Source organism: Myodes glareolus, chromosome 27 (genome assembly GCF_982192425.1).
Source record: "Myodes glareolus chromosome 27, mMyoGla1.1, whole genome shotgun sequence".
NCBI lineage: Eukaryota > Metazoa > Chordata > Mammalia > Rodentia > Cricetidae > Myodes > Myodes glareolus.
Genome location: NC_142052.1, coordinates 39,967,859 through 39,982,092, shown reverse-complemented (window position 1 = coordinate 39,982,092; position 14,234 = coordinate 39,967,859). Strand labels below are relative to the sequence as shown.

The window sequence follows — 14,234 nt, the reverse complement described above, 5'->3', positions numbered from 1 at the left end:
GCAAGAGCTGTGCTATTTATAACATCTTTGTTTCTCAGTATCGTTTACCCCCCAGCCTCCTGAGTTACCAGCACTTCATTTGCTTGGCAAATGTGTTCAGGTTCTACTCACTCCAGCGGTTCCTTGGGGAAAGCGATCCTCGTTTCCTTCTGTTGAGAGGTCAAAGTCAAAGGCTCTGATAGGAATGCTTGTTTGTGTTAAACACAAAGAACATGCTTCTGGATCTGATCTTTTAAAGTAGCCAATATTCAGGGAACTATGTGTTTGCTATTGCTAATAAATATTTTATCAGAATTCACAAGAGAACAAAAGTTTTAATATGGAAACAAAACAAGGCAAGTAACTGACTTCCTTTCCATTAAGGGTCATCCATGTGGGTTCCAGTGAAAGTGGCCAAATGGTCCTACGTGGCTTTTAATGTACGTATTCTGTCATTGCTTCTGTCCAGACTGATTCTTAGACTTATCTTTAAAAGCTAAGAACTTTTTTTTTAAACAAAATTATGTTTTCCCACGACTTACTAAGAATACCTTTATAATATCGAATCTGTTCAAGTTCCTTATTTTATCATAAATTTGGACCCTTTTTCTTTGTATTTCAATTTATTTAGCTAAGCACCCAATAAGGCTATGTATCACTGTAGTGTGCTATGTTTGATATTCCTCTTCAGTATATTTTCCACTCCTTTATTTTCTTTGGAATTTATTGATAAAGTTTCTGTCACTTTTTATGATGGAATTTCATAGTGGTTTAATTTTGCGGACTGCGTTTCTATTGTCATTCAATATATTCTAAGATTTAGTAATTGGATCCAAATACTTGAAATATTCCATTTTTTTTTATTAGAACATTTTTGCTTTTCCTAGGCTCTCTTTTGGAGATCTGAGCAGTTGGTGGGGAATGTCTGAATTAATTACTATAGGAGGATACAAAAACGACAATACCCTGTTTCTCTTCCGTTTATTGATTAGGATACTGACCAGAGAAGTTTCCCTTTACTAAACTTGTCGAAAGTAAGACAAACCCCACAGGAAAGAACGATCCATGCCTGACTTTTGGCTTCTACCTTGTGTGCGCTGGCTGTTAGGCTAGTGGTTGCCCTGCTAGCATTCCTCGTGGGTGACCGTTGCTCGCACACGTATGTAAATATGCTTGCATTCATTCAGTATATTGGTTCTAAACTTGTTTCTTGCCCGACAAGCTGAAGGCATTTCAGGTGTGGTTCTTTATCTTTTCAGTACAGCTACTTAGAGGTACTTTCTGTTAGGGCCCCCGTTCCCAGTGTGGCAGAATGTTTCAGCTCAGTTTTTGCCTCTCCCCTTCTGGGACTTGAATTTGGTGTTTCTTTAAGGAATTGTTTTATGTAGGAAATGATACCTGCAGACCATGACCTGGCTTTTGGTTACTAGGTTGTTACTTATGGACCTTTTCAGTAACCAGAATGATTGAGAATTCAAATATCGCAGCCATGCATGGTGGTACACACAACACCCTTAATCCCAGGGAGGCAGAGGCAGGAGAATTACTGAAAGTCTGAATCCAGCATGATCCACATGGCAAATCCTGGACCAGCCATTGGTATAAAAATGAAACCCTGTCTCAAAAACAAGACAACAAAAACATTAAACAAAAGGTAAATCATCATCATCAACACACACACACACACACACACACACACACACACACACACACACACACACACGAATGCATTAACCCTGATGCTTCTCTGACAGTTCTGGACTACTGATTTTTTACTTAATCTTTTTTCTCCTTTTTTTTTTTTTAACCTTCCATTCTCAACCAATTGGGTTCTTAGTAATAGCAATAATATATAACTTGTTCCCATGGCCATGAATTTTTGCATGATGAAATTATTCTCTCACTATAGTCATTGTTTTCTCTCATTTTTAGAACTCTGATAAGACTTATTTTGCGTTTCCTCTCGCGAGTCACAGGAAGACCTATAGCCATGTCTACTGCCAGAGCACCATGCTGGTAAGATGCTTGGCGCCATCTCCTTTAAATTTCCAGTTAGGAGGTGTGTTAGTTCTCTCTGTGGTTGCCGTGATAAAGTCCCTGAGAGAGACGCCTTAAGGAAGAGTTCGTGTTTGCTTGTGGTTTAAGTGGGTACCACCTGTCATATCAGAAGGCGAGGCAGCCCATGGCAGTCGAAGGCGATGAGACCCCCCTCCTATCTCAGCAAATTAGGAAACAGAACGGGGAGCAGAAATGAGGCTGGACTGTAGCTCTCGGCGCCTGCCCCACACCATCCTACCTCTTCCCGCCAGGCCTCACCTCCTAAGATTCCACGAAGTGTTCAAGGACAAGCCTCTAGGGGACAGCTCATACTGCAGCCATAGCCGGAGGTCAGCATTATATTGAGGAAAATGCTTGTCAGATTGCAGCTCACGCATCTGAGTGGTTAGGGGGTTGTTTTCTGTGTTTAATGTCTACGGATGTGTTGGCTTACCTGAGAATGGCCCCTGTAGACGCATGTATGTGAAAACTTTGTCCCCAGTTGGTAGAACTGTTTGGGAAGGATGAGGAGGCGTGGCCCTGTTGGAGGAGATATGTCATGGGGTGGACTTTGAGTTTTTAAAAACTCATGCCATTCCCAGTTGGTGCATTCTACCTGGGCTTGTAGATGGAGCTGTGAGCTCTTAGCTACCGCTCCAGCATCATGCCTACCTGCCTGTTGCCATGATCCCCTCCATGGTGGTCATGGGCGCTAACCCTCAGGAACCGTGACCCCCAAATGAAATGCTTTCTTCCGTAAGTTGCTTAGGTCATGGTATTTGTCACTTCAGTAGAAAAGTAACTCAGTTGATTATTAATTACCGTAAGATAACATGCAATTTAAATCTTAATTTCTTTTTTTTTGTAGAACTTGTAAGCCTATATAAAAATAGGGAGAAAATATGATAAAGAATTATTTTGTAACCAGAACACAATTTTGAACAATTACCAGTTCTGCCATTCTGACTTCATTTATTCCTGACTTCTAAGTGCTGGGATTGTGAACTGACCTGCAACTCTGGCCTGTTCTCCCGCTTCAGAATGTCTCTTTATTGTTCCAGGGAGCCAGGATTACACAAGCATTTTACCTACAGAAAGAGGAGAGAAATACTTAATTATTATTTTCTCTTATTCTTTAAAAAAAAAAAAGATCATCTTTTAGTTAAACCTCATGAAATCAGAGACTGACTGTCTGACTCACTGCTTTCTCTGAGACCTTAACTCTTTGGTCCTTAGAACGAAATTTATAGACGTTGGTTTGATGAAAGGATTGATTTCATCATTGCTTTGTTTGAGATTCTGAGGCAGCTTAAATAGTTGTCTTGACAGTGCTCCACACCATCCTACACTCTGGTGGGATTTCAGTAGCATCAGATTTGGGATATCATGTTTTCGTCCATAAAAGCTAGATTAAAAATCTCAGGTGGTAATGCTTTTTAAATAACCAAAGCTAAATGCGGGATGCTTTGTTTAAGAAAGGAAGGAAAGAAAGCAAGCAAGCAAAGGCAGTACATTTTGCACCATCTAATTCAGTGCTGATGAAGCAGTGGCTACCTTCGGTGTCCAGCCTGGCGGTTGGGTTTCGGCCTAAACACATCCCTGGTGGTATAGAAGTTATGTCTTGGTAGTCGAATGAGAATGGGGATAGTAAAGTAAAAGGCCAGCTTTTTCAGATTAAAGGTGCTTGTTTTTAACATCCTGGCTGTGGGTGTTTGTTTCTAGAAACGTCTATCTCTAGTTCATGCTTACTTTTGTTAGGATGTAGATTACCGTGTGTAACTAAAGCATGGATACTGTGAGGCTGGACGTTGCGGGCAGCGGTTAGGAATACTTAGGTCATGGGCTGCACAGATGCCCAAGGCCAGTCTCATGCTGGGTCAGCTGCTCATCCGCTTGATCCAGGTTAGTCGTCAACTCTTGGCCTACCCTCGACCTGTGTGTCTTTTAAAAGCACATTGGATGCTTCTTAGTCATGAACCACTACTTGTTTTCCGTGCTCCTAATCATCGATGTTCCTATATGTTTTAAATATATATGAGTGTGTATTTGAGATGCTTGTTTTATAACATTGTTTTCTATTATTAACCAACAGGATACAAATAGTTGGATTTTTGGCTGTATAAACAGCACATCCATGTGGTAAGTTTTTGGACCATTTGTTTACTTTTCTTAACGTAAACAGTGCTCAGAAGTTAGTTTTAGAAAAGGTGTATGTGTGTATGTATCCATGTATGCATATATGCGCGCACACATACACAATATTTTTTCTCTTTAATTTTTGAGATAAGGTCCCATTCTGTAGCCTGGGATGTCCTGGAACATACTGTATACTCTGGCTGGCCTGGAAGTGACTGTTATTCTCCTGCATCAGCTTCCCCAGTGCTGAGATTATAGACATGAACCACAACAAATGGCACGCTATATGTTCATTATATGATCGTCTTTGCTGCTGTATCAAATTATCATTTTTATTATAATTTATAAATTTTGATTATTTGTGTAGGTGTGCATGTGTTATACATTGCATGTATGTGTGTGTGTGTTTGTGCTCTCTGTGTGTGCACTTGTGTGTGTACAGTGTGTGCTCATGCATGTGTGTGCTGCGTGCATGTGTATATATATGTATGTTCATGTGCTCTGTATGTGCATGTGCATGTGTGTGCGTGCATGCATCTCTGTGTGTGCACGTGTGCGTGAGTACACACGCCATGGCATATGTATAAAGTTCAGGGGACAGCAGTTGGGAGCTGGTTCCCTTTCCATCCTGGTTCAGGCTGTCAAGCTCACCCTGCAAGTGCTTTTTCCCACTGACTCATCTTCCTGGTTTGTTTTGTTTTGTTTTGTTTTTGCTAAGGGAACTTTGTGAACTTTGTATACAGACTCTACACTCATTGCAACCATACAGTATCTCATTTCCAGGGCCACTGATCTTTTTCTCTTTGCGCTGAAGTTTCTTTACAAATTATAATACTTGAACATCTGCCCTCTAATTATGCCTTCATATTTATTTCAAAGCCAGCAAGGGGTTGATTTATCATGGAAAGCTGAACTGCTGCCGACAATCAAGGTAAATGATAGCCTTAGAAATTTATATTTCGGTTAAAAAAAATTAGTTGGTAGACCCTTTAGAATTGGGTCTTTAAAAAAAAGTCATAGGAGTCCTTTCTTTGGAACTGTGTTTGATGAGGCCTGGCAACCAATTAGCTGTGTTTTGTTTATCTTTAGAGATTAAAAACTGTAAATTGAGAACTTGCTGAACTGGTTGTAATGTCATTTACTGAAGGAGTCAGAGACATTTTTTAAATTCCTTTTCTTTTTCTTTTTCTTTTTTTTTTGGGGGGGAGACTATGCTTAAACTATAAACTGGTTAATGTATTCTATTGCAAATTCATTTGAGAGGAAGGCCCTTGCAGTGGGCGGTGAGATTTCAAAGAGAGACCGAGTGATTTTCTAGATTGCATCACATTGTGGTCAGGTGACTGGGTGACTCTCCTATCTAGTTCTCCAGGGTGGCAAATCACAGCCTGGGTTTCCTTCATTGTTGTTAGTAATTTTCTTAAGTGACTCCAGTAAGTTAGCACGTGTTTTTCCTCCTTCTTCTTCTTCTTCTTCTTCTTCTTCTTCTTCTTCTTCTTCTTCTTCTTCTTCTTCTTCTTCTTCTTCTCTAACAAATACTAATTTGTGTATTCTCAAAATAAATTGCAGGAAACACAAAATAAGTCTGTAGTTTGGTGATAATGTCAGTTCTAATTTCCAAACTTTGTTTATTATAATTTACGGTCTTGTCTGGGTTTGATGGATTCACTTTTCGCATAAATAGAATACACTTAAAATAAAATACGCTCTTCTAATGAACTCAGACTTGAAACAGACATCGGGCTGCTCCCAGCCCTCTCCCACTGATTACAATTGAGTTATTTTTTTTCTCACTGACACTCATATCCCTATTGAGGGGGCAGGACGAGGCACCGTTGTCCAGTCTTGTCTTCACCATAGCCACATCCTCAGCCTTTTGCTTTTTATTTTTGAGATGGGGAAGGGTCTCACTGAGTTTACTTGCTGACCTTAAAAAAAATTATATATATCTATATATACAGATATATATATATATATATATATATCCACATAGGCTTTGAACACATGGTCCTCCTGCCTCAGTCACCTGAGTAGCTGGAATATTAATTTGTATAAACAATTTACCCTGTGTTAATTGTATTATTAGAGGGAAACTTTACAAAATGAATAATGTCAGAAGAATAATCTCTTAAAAAACTTTTGTTTTTTGGTGGGGAGTTGCTTTGTTCACGCTCTATTTATTTGGAAACAGTTATTTTTATATTTGTAAAACAAATGTATAAAGAAGCAATTTTACTCAATAGCATCTTTAAAAAAAATCTATCCTTAATCTTTCTTAAATTTCTAGGCAAAAGCAAGACAGACAGAAGCGTTAGGATAGCTCTAATTGTAGAATCATCTCTCATTCTCTTATGTTTCCAAGTTGGACATCCTATCCGTTTTATAATTTCCAAAAGAAACGGATACCCGAAGACCTTTTGAATCACACTCTGCCCCTGCATTTTCAGTGCACCGCTCAGCTGGGTGTGGCGTGCACCTGTAACGCAGTCTCCAGCAGTGGAAGGGAGGACGAGAGCGGAGAGGTAGAGGCAGCAGGGTTGTGGAGCGAGGGCTTGTCCCTGTGTCATGAGAACTTCTCTCATACAGTTTAGATTTCATAAGGAAATAATGTGTCTATAATTCTGCAGAGACTGAAAAGTATGTTTACCAGAGGGTAGGCCCCTTAAATTCTTAAGTTAGGGATCACATGTCTGGATAGCCAGAAGACAAGATGTTCCAGCCGCCTGCTCTTAACAGTGATTTTTGGAAGAGCAGATTACCTTATTCTTCAGGCTTAGGTCTTCTAAGTTTACGATAACACTAAACACAAACTTTCCCATTATGCGAACAAATTTTATATAATGTGTTCGTGACTTTTAAGGTAGCCCAGTTTTCTTCTAAGCTATAAGAATGAAGGAACAAAGTAGGGTGTGGTGGCCCATGGTCTATGTGTTACACAGGAAGTTCAAGGCCAGCTTAGTACACGGAACCCTGTTTCCAAAAGTGACTGATCAATAAATAGCAAACTAGCGTAGGCCATCCCGAAGGCAAGGTTACCTGCTTAAAGGAAAAAACAGTGTTTGCTGAGACTTAACAAAGATCCTAAACATCCTTCTAAGTTTTTGCCCAAATACAAATGCTCTTAATGGTCTCGGGCGGCCACTGTTTGCTTAGTTTTCCCCACATGACCAGCCTTGTAGTCTTCGGGATCACTGTCAAGTGTGACTTTTCTCCTTGATTAGGACAACGTGACGTGTTCACACCAGACAGTAACCTTTCTCTCCATCACAGGTGTACAAATAAACGTGCTGAAATGATTAAGTGAAAATATTCCGTAGGTGTTATGCACATTAATGTCACTGGAGCGGAAGTAATGCCATGAGAATCGTCACCCTAAGGCGCCTCTGCTGACTGTACCTTAATAAATGGGCGGAGTCCTCCTGAAAATGGCTACAGGTTCTCAGCGGTTGTGAGAATCCGTGTTCAGGAGCCCTTAGAACCGATTGCCACACGGAGCAACTCAGTTCTTCCTGATGGATTTCTCGTTCGTGCTCTCTCCCCAGTGTCTATAGCTGTCATTTTCACGGCACCTTGAGCACTCTTTGGTTTCCGTGAGGACTTAGGAGTTTGTTTCTTAGTTGGGCATCTCGTCAGGCCTTTGGAGAGATGCTCTTAGGTTGTCAGCTTCTGCGCTTATGTCTGGCCGCCCACGTCGGTGTTTCTGAGAGAGAGTTAGGAAAGCCAACATCTGTAGAAACTTCTTAATGTGCACATTTTTAATTCATTGCGATGCTCCATCCACATCCAGAAATCAAGGGTTGGAACCTTGGCAATTGTTAAAGAGGCTAGTCTCCAACTTGTCCCTTCCCCAGATGTGGACTATAAAATCTGGCCTTCATTTTTCTGTGGTAGAAACCAGTTAGTTGTTTTTGGTAAGATGCATCATTAGCTGTGTGTCTTTGTCATGTACTAAATGAATTTGATTGAATGTATTTAGCCCGTGACTCTTTGCTATTTCAGCTCAGTCCGAGTCCTTGGAGATTAAGTTGCTAAGTTTTCCCCCACGTTTAACACCTTTTGAATGTTCTTTGTCATTTACTACCACAAATATAGAAACAATACCATAACATTCTCTGAAACAGATAGCCAAATTACAATTAATACACCAAACTTGGAAATGATTATGCAAAATGGTTAGCTTTAATGTTAAACATCCTTTGTTCTATGTGAAGAGATATTCAAGGAATATTTTAGGTGGTTTATATTTAATAGTAGCTCCTGTAAATTTGCCTTTTGTAGGATTATTGGCGGGAGTGTAAATGTGGATATAAACCTGATTTGTCTGTGTTTGGGAGGGGGGAATGCGGGGATAAGCTGAAAGCTACATTCAGGGCCTCGTGCATATTAAGTGAGTGCTTTAAGAGATGATTTTTAAAATAACTCATCGAGAAATAAGTTTTTATAATTTTTCTTTGACATGCGGTCTTCTCTGCCTCAGAAATAAAGGGCTCTGTATCTTCACTACTGTCTTTCAGTCTCTGACGCTAAGGCTCCAAGACTACCCATTTCTGTCGCACATTGTTATCTACGTCCCGCCTGTCCACGGAAGTAAGGTAACACGTGTTAAGGTTTCTGTGGGCATGCACGGGGGCTGTCTGTCCATGGAAGTAAGGTAATAGACCTATTAAGGTTTCTGTGGGCATGCACGGGGGCTGTCTGTCCACGGAAGTAAGGTAACAGGCCTGTTAAGGGTTCTGTGCGCATGCACGGGGGCTGTCTGTCCACGGAAGTAAGGTAACTGGCCTGTTAAGGGTTCTGTGCGCATGCACGGGAGCTGTCTGTCCACGGAAATAAGGTAGCAGGTTTGTTAAGGGTTCTGTGGGCATGCACGGGGGCTGTCTGTCCACGGAAGTAAGGTAACAGACCTGTTAAGGTTTCTGTGGGCATGCACGGGGGCCGTCTGTCCACGGAAGTAAAGTAACAGACTTGTTAAGGCTTCTGTGGGCACGCACGGGGGCCATCTGTCCCTAGAAGTAAGGTAACACATGTTAAGGTTTCTGTGGGCGTGCACGGGGGATGCTCATGCGAAACTATTTCTTGATGATTTCTGAACAGGTACAGGATTATCTAAAGCGATGGCCAGGGTGGTGAGCCCCCTGGTGTTGTCATTCGAATGTCCCCTCCCTGTGAGCTATACAGAATAAATACAGATCCTTACTAGCTTTATGGTTTGTGAACTACAGTGTGGAATTTAGCTGCAATTCCCTGCAATCATAAATCAGCAGGAAGCCCAGAAACCGATGTCAGGTATTTTAGAGAGAGACCTTAGGGTTCTGCCTTTCTTGGTTCAGGATCTGTTTCACCGTGCAAAGCTAAGAGCACAGCTAAATTTTAAAGCAATAAAAAAAGATTCTAGTATTTGAATACCTTCAGGTACAATGGTTGGAATTACTTTTGCAAGCCACTTCACCATCTCACGATCCACCCAAACGAACTTTGTAAAATACCAATGATCCTGTTCACTAAGTGGTCTCTAGTCTTGGAGTGGCTGTTCTCTGTAGTGGGAGGATTTCTTGTTTAGCTTGTGAGAAGGAATAAAAGGTAAGCCCTTAGCGTGGTGGTTTTGTTTCTCAGCACAACACATGTGGACAAGTCTAGTAGAAGTCTTCCCCACCTCATTTCCAAATTCAAAAACAACCGACCGTTCATCCGTGGGCAGAAGTATTACCATAGCTGAGACACCTAAGGTGGAGTTGTCACGAAAGCCTAGGGTGGACTCTGGTGGCGTCCATTATTTTGAGACAGCAAACTGTCTTCTAACTATCGTGAGGGTTACATTCATTTTTTTTTCATCACCTCCTACTGGCCAGAATAATTCTGTGGCATTGTGATTCTTTACATCTTTGTGGCTTTCAGGAGCTGTTCCTTCTGCAGAACGCCGAAGCAGGCTCCCTGCACGTGTCTAGAAATGTTGCTAAAAAAGAAAATGTTGTCAAAATAAAAATTGTAGTGGCATGCAACATTCTAGATTTCCATTTTTGAAAAAAGCCCATGAATTCATAAGTGAGAACTCATTTTTCCCTTTCTGTAACAGCTGGCTCATCTGTGATATTCTCATATAAACAGCTTTGGCTATAGATGAGTGACTCCAGATGCCTGTAATAGCCTAATTAAACTGTAGATACTTAAAATTGGCAGTATTTAATGAAAATATCATAAGTAACAAAGTTACATTCCCCTTTTGACTAGGAAAGTACTCAGAGACATATTACCCTAAACCCTTAATTAATTTTAACTTATTTTGCATCTCAGTGCTTTGGTCCACTCTTTAATAAACACCCAATGTTAGAATACAACTTTGCAGTGACTTTGTTATAAGAATGACCTTCAGATAATTTAATATATTCGATTGAGAAATTGCTTACCTAGTCTTCTCAGCTTAGCATCTGCTTGAGGGATTCTTGCCAGAGCTACAGTATAATCCATGGTGCTTTCTCCAAAGCTAAGGTTTCTTTCTTCCCCCCACACAAACGTCAAGATTTTTTGCTAAGTTGAATTCTGTATTTTCTAATAAATTAATATTATATCTCAGTTTTTCATAGACTGTGAATTCTTTAAAAAAGAAACGAGATCCATACAGCTTCCTGTAACTCATCTTTTTTCCTTTGGTAAGTATTTCGTTTTTGAAATACTTAAGCATAGTTTTAGCAGTGCCCATTTATTTTGCCAGTCACTAATATTCAATATTAGTATGTTTCAAGTGTAGTTCTTGGGAAAGTATGTAGCCAGGTTCAGTGGTTTGATCCTCGCTAAATGCTGGGCCAGCAGTCAGCTCCCCAGAAGTGAACTCAGAAGGTCTGGGTTTTTTTGTTGTTGCTTTTCTATTGCTGGTAAAGACACAGGCAGCTTAGGAAACAAAGTCTACAATTAGAAGACAACAGCAAACCGAGGCCTGGAGCCTGGAACAGCCGAGAGCTCACATCTTGACCCCAAAGAAGGAGGCAGAGAGAGACTGGAAATCACAGCCGGCTTCTGAAACCTCAAAGCCCGACTACCTGACATACTTCTTCAAACAAAGCCACACCTCCTATCCTTCCCAGATTGTTCCTCTCACTGGGGACAAAGTATTCGAACACCTGAGCCCATGAGGGCCAATCTCATTCCAAATCACCTCTGTATTTTTCCATAGTGTATATAAACTTGCAGTAACCAAGCGCTTCTATGTGTGTAGAATATTATGTGAAATTTTTACTAAAACTGGCGCATTTTATAATTTTTTTCACAGAACTAGTTTTGATTTTTATTGCATAAACAAGTCTCGTTTATTTCTCTTTCTGATTCTGTGCCTGTGCCTTTAGCACTGTCTTCCTGATTTTTCTGCTTATTCATAGGAAACCACGCTTGGTTCTGTTATAAACACCCAGTATATCTAGATTGTTGTCTGTCTTATGAAGGATTCATGACTATATGTTATTAGTTTTTATGTGTATGGGTGTTTTTGCCTACATGTGTGTATGTGTGCCATGTGTGTGCAGGACCTGTGAAGGCCAGAAGAGAGAGTTGGAACTAGACTTGCAGGTGGTTGTGAGCCACTGTGTGGTTGCTGGGAACCGATTGTACTTGAGTCCTCTGGAAGAGCAGGCAATACTCTTAGCCACTGAGCCATCTCTCCATTCCCCAATTAAATGTTTCTGTAAGTTTTATTATGAAAGAATTCTAGACCCATAGTTGTTATGAAAGAGTACAGATTTCTTTTATATCTTTTACCAATCTTTCCCTGATCTTGACCTCTTACATAAATATACTACTTTTTTGTTTTGTTGTTAACAATGGCTTGCTATGTAGCTTAGGCAGGCTACCCTTAAAACTTGTAAATCTCCTACTTCAGCCTCCTCGATTAACACGCACAATGTTAATCTAATTACTGTGGTGTTAATTTTTACCTTTGGTTAATTAAGGTGGTATCTGAATAATTTCTTAAAAATATTTTGGAGGAAATAATTTGAAAAAATGTTCAACTCATTAATTTTAGCATACAATGGGTCACTTATTCTTTAGCAAGTAATTACTATTGTATTCTCCATTTATTGAAATCCTCTCTGAGATAGAGTAGCTTCATCTGTCTTTTTTATTCATTTATTTTTAAAACAGTATGGATTAGTGAATATTTATTTTGGGTGGGGGCCTAGCTCAATGGCGGAGTGCTTGCTTAGCATGGATATTTTATTCATGGGTTATAACAGTGATAGATGTGGTCTTGCTTTGGTTGTTCCAGCTTTGGCTTTTAGGGGCTCTTTTAGCTTGGTTACTGTACCTTTTAATATGCTACATTCTTCATACATGTGCACACACACACATGCATACACATGTTACATGTATCCCTTTTATGAAAGGGATAGGAAACTTTCTTTAAGGTTTTTATTCCCCTTTCCCCATCTGGATCCCTGTTTGGGGTACAAAATGCTCAGGAAAATACAAAGGTAATGACTCTGAATTTCCTGTTTCAGTTGAATAGCATGCTTTAGATGCCTTCCTAAAATTGGAAATAAGAACTTGACTTTTAAAAAAAAATACCTTCAACGTCAGAGAGTCATTATAAGTAGTTTTATTTAGCATTTTTTGATGAGAATTTAATTTTTAGCAGTTTGCTTCCTTTATATCAGCAGTGGAAACCTGTTAACTTCTGTTTTAGACAGTCTCCGCTGTAGCACAGGTGGCTTCAAAAGCTCATCACCCCTGCTCATACACGACCACACCATGTTCTAACAAATTTTCTCCTAATTTCAAAATTCAGTTAATTTTCAGTGCTTTTTTAAGCAATCAGTCTATTTTTTAAAATTCTCTAACCTCTAAGTAATGCAGTACTTTCCATTCAACAGGATTGTCTTCAAGGAAGGTGAAATTAAATCTGAGCGGCCTGTACTACAATATAGAGCTGCTGAACTTTGGACAGGTAATTCTCTTGAATAGAGCAGGAAGAATTTCATCCTCATTTGCTATTTCATTGAACAAATCAACTCTGGGTTTTTGTCTTTGTCGAACTTTATCAGATATACCAAGCTTTTAAAGTCAATGTGGTGAGCAAGTGCTCCGGAGGCAAAGGTGAGTGTGTAGCGCTACATGTGAGGAGCCAGCAAGTTGTTTTGAAGTTTCTAGAATGTTTATTTCATCTTTTTTCTTTCATGTATTTTATATAGAGTAAAATCAAATAAATAATCATGGGGACATGTTTCTGTTTTCAAGGGATTTATCCTGGACTCTTTCTTCATAGTAACCCACATTCATGTGTTTAAAAGTTCTATGTATTTGGGGATGGGTGAGAAAGCTTGGCAGTTAAAGATCTCTCAGTTCCCAGAACCCATGTAAAGGTGGAAGAAATGTATGACCCCCATGACTCACATGCAAGTCTTATACACAAACATAATAGTAATCATAAATTTTTTAAAAAAGTTAAAGTGCTGTAGATCTTGATTTTCTTACAGCCGCAGGCTCAGGTTGAGCTCTTAAATTCTGTTTTGGATTTTTAGTACGACTCGTTTGCTTTAATATTTTTTTTTTTATGAGTCTGATATTCGGTCACCCTTCTCCATGTGCTGTGACTCATCTTTTTGTAAAACGGGCAGTTTGTATATTGCAGTCTTAGAGTTGGCACACACATTAAGGTAACACTCAAGTAATGCTTCTCCCCTTTGTTTCTTAACAGAAGAAAAAACCAGTATCTATAAGCTTCATATTCCCTGGTCTTACGAAGATTCTCTAACCATTGCACAGTAAGTACATGAAAGAATTTACTTGAAACTTCCGTGTCTTAAAGTAGAACCTGTGCCTTGTTTATTTAAGTCATATGCATTATTAAAATCCCTTTTAGGACAGTGTATGCATCCTTTAATGTCTTTCATGCCCTTTTAACACATATGTACAGTAATCTATTTGAAGAACCGAGCACTTAACGTCTTGCTTGAGCATGAGTGTCTTACCTTTATCCCTACCACTCCACACATGCTAGAGGGGGAAGCCGAATAACTGTATTGTGCATGGAGGTGTCCACACACGATAATGCCTCTGTCGTTTCCCTTCCTCTACTTTAGTTCATTGTATTGTGC

General features: G+C 39.8%; 1 protein-coding gene across 1 annotated transcript in view; it reads left to right on the top strand.

The window, feature by feature from the left end:
* Pgap1 (post-GPI attachment to proteins inositol deacylase 1) overlaps positions 1 to 14,234 on the top strand; it is a 69,248-nt gene that overhangs the window by 22,844 nt on the left and 32,170 nt on the right. The window contains exons 9-17 of the mRNA XM_087902456.1: positions 364 to 419; positions 1,912 to 1,995; positions 4,109 to 4,155; positions 5,032 to 5,083; positions 8,667 to 8,744; positions 10,724 to 10,799; positions 13,011 to 13,084; positions 13,182 to 13,233; positions 13,835 to 13,901. Of these exons, the coding sequence (XP_087758582.1) occupies positions 364 to 419; positions 1,912 to 1,995; positions 4,109 to 4,155; positions 5,032 to 5,083; positions 8,667 to 8,744; positions 10,724 to 10,799; positions 13,011 to 13,084; positions 13,182 to 13,233; positions 13,835 to 13,901 (586 nt within the window). The remainder of the gene's footprint in view (positions 1 to 363; positions 420 to 1,911; positions 1,996 to 4,108; positions 4,156 to 5,031; positions 5,084 to 8,666; positions 8,745 to 10,723; positions 10,800 to 13,010; positions 13,085 to 13,181; positions 13,234 to 13,834; positions 13,902 to 14,234) is intronic.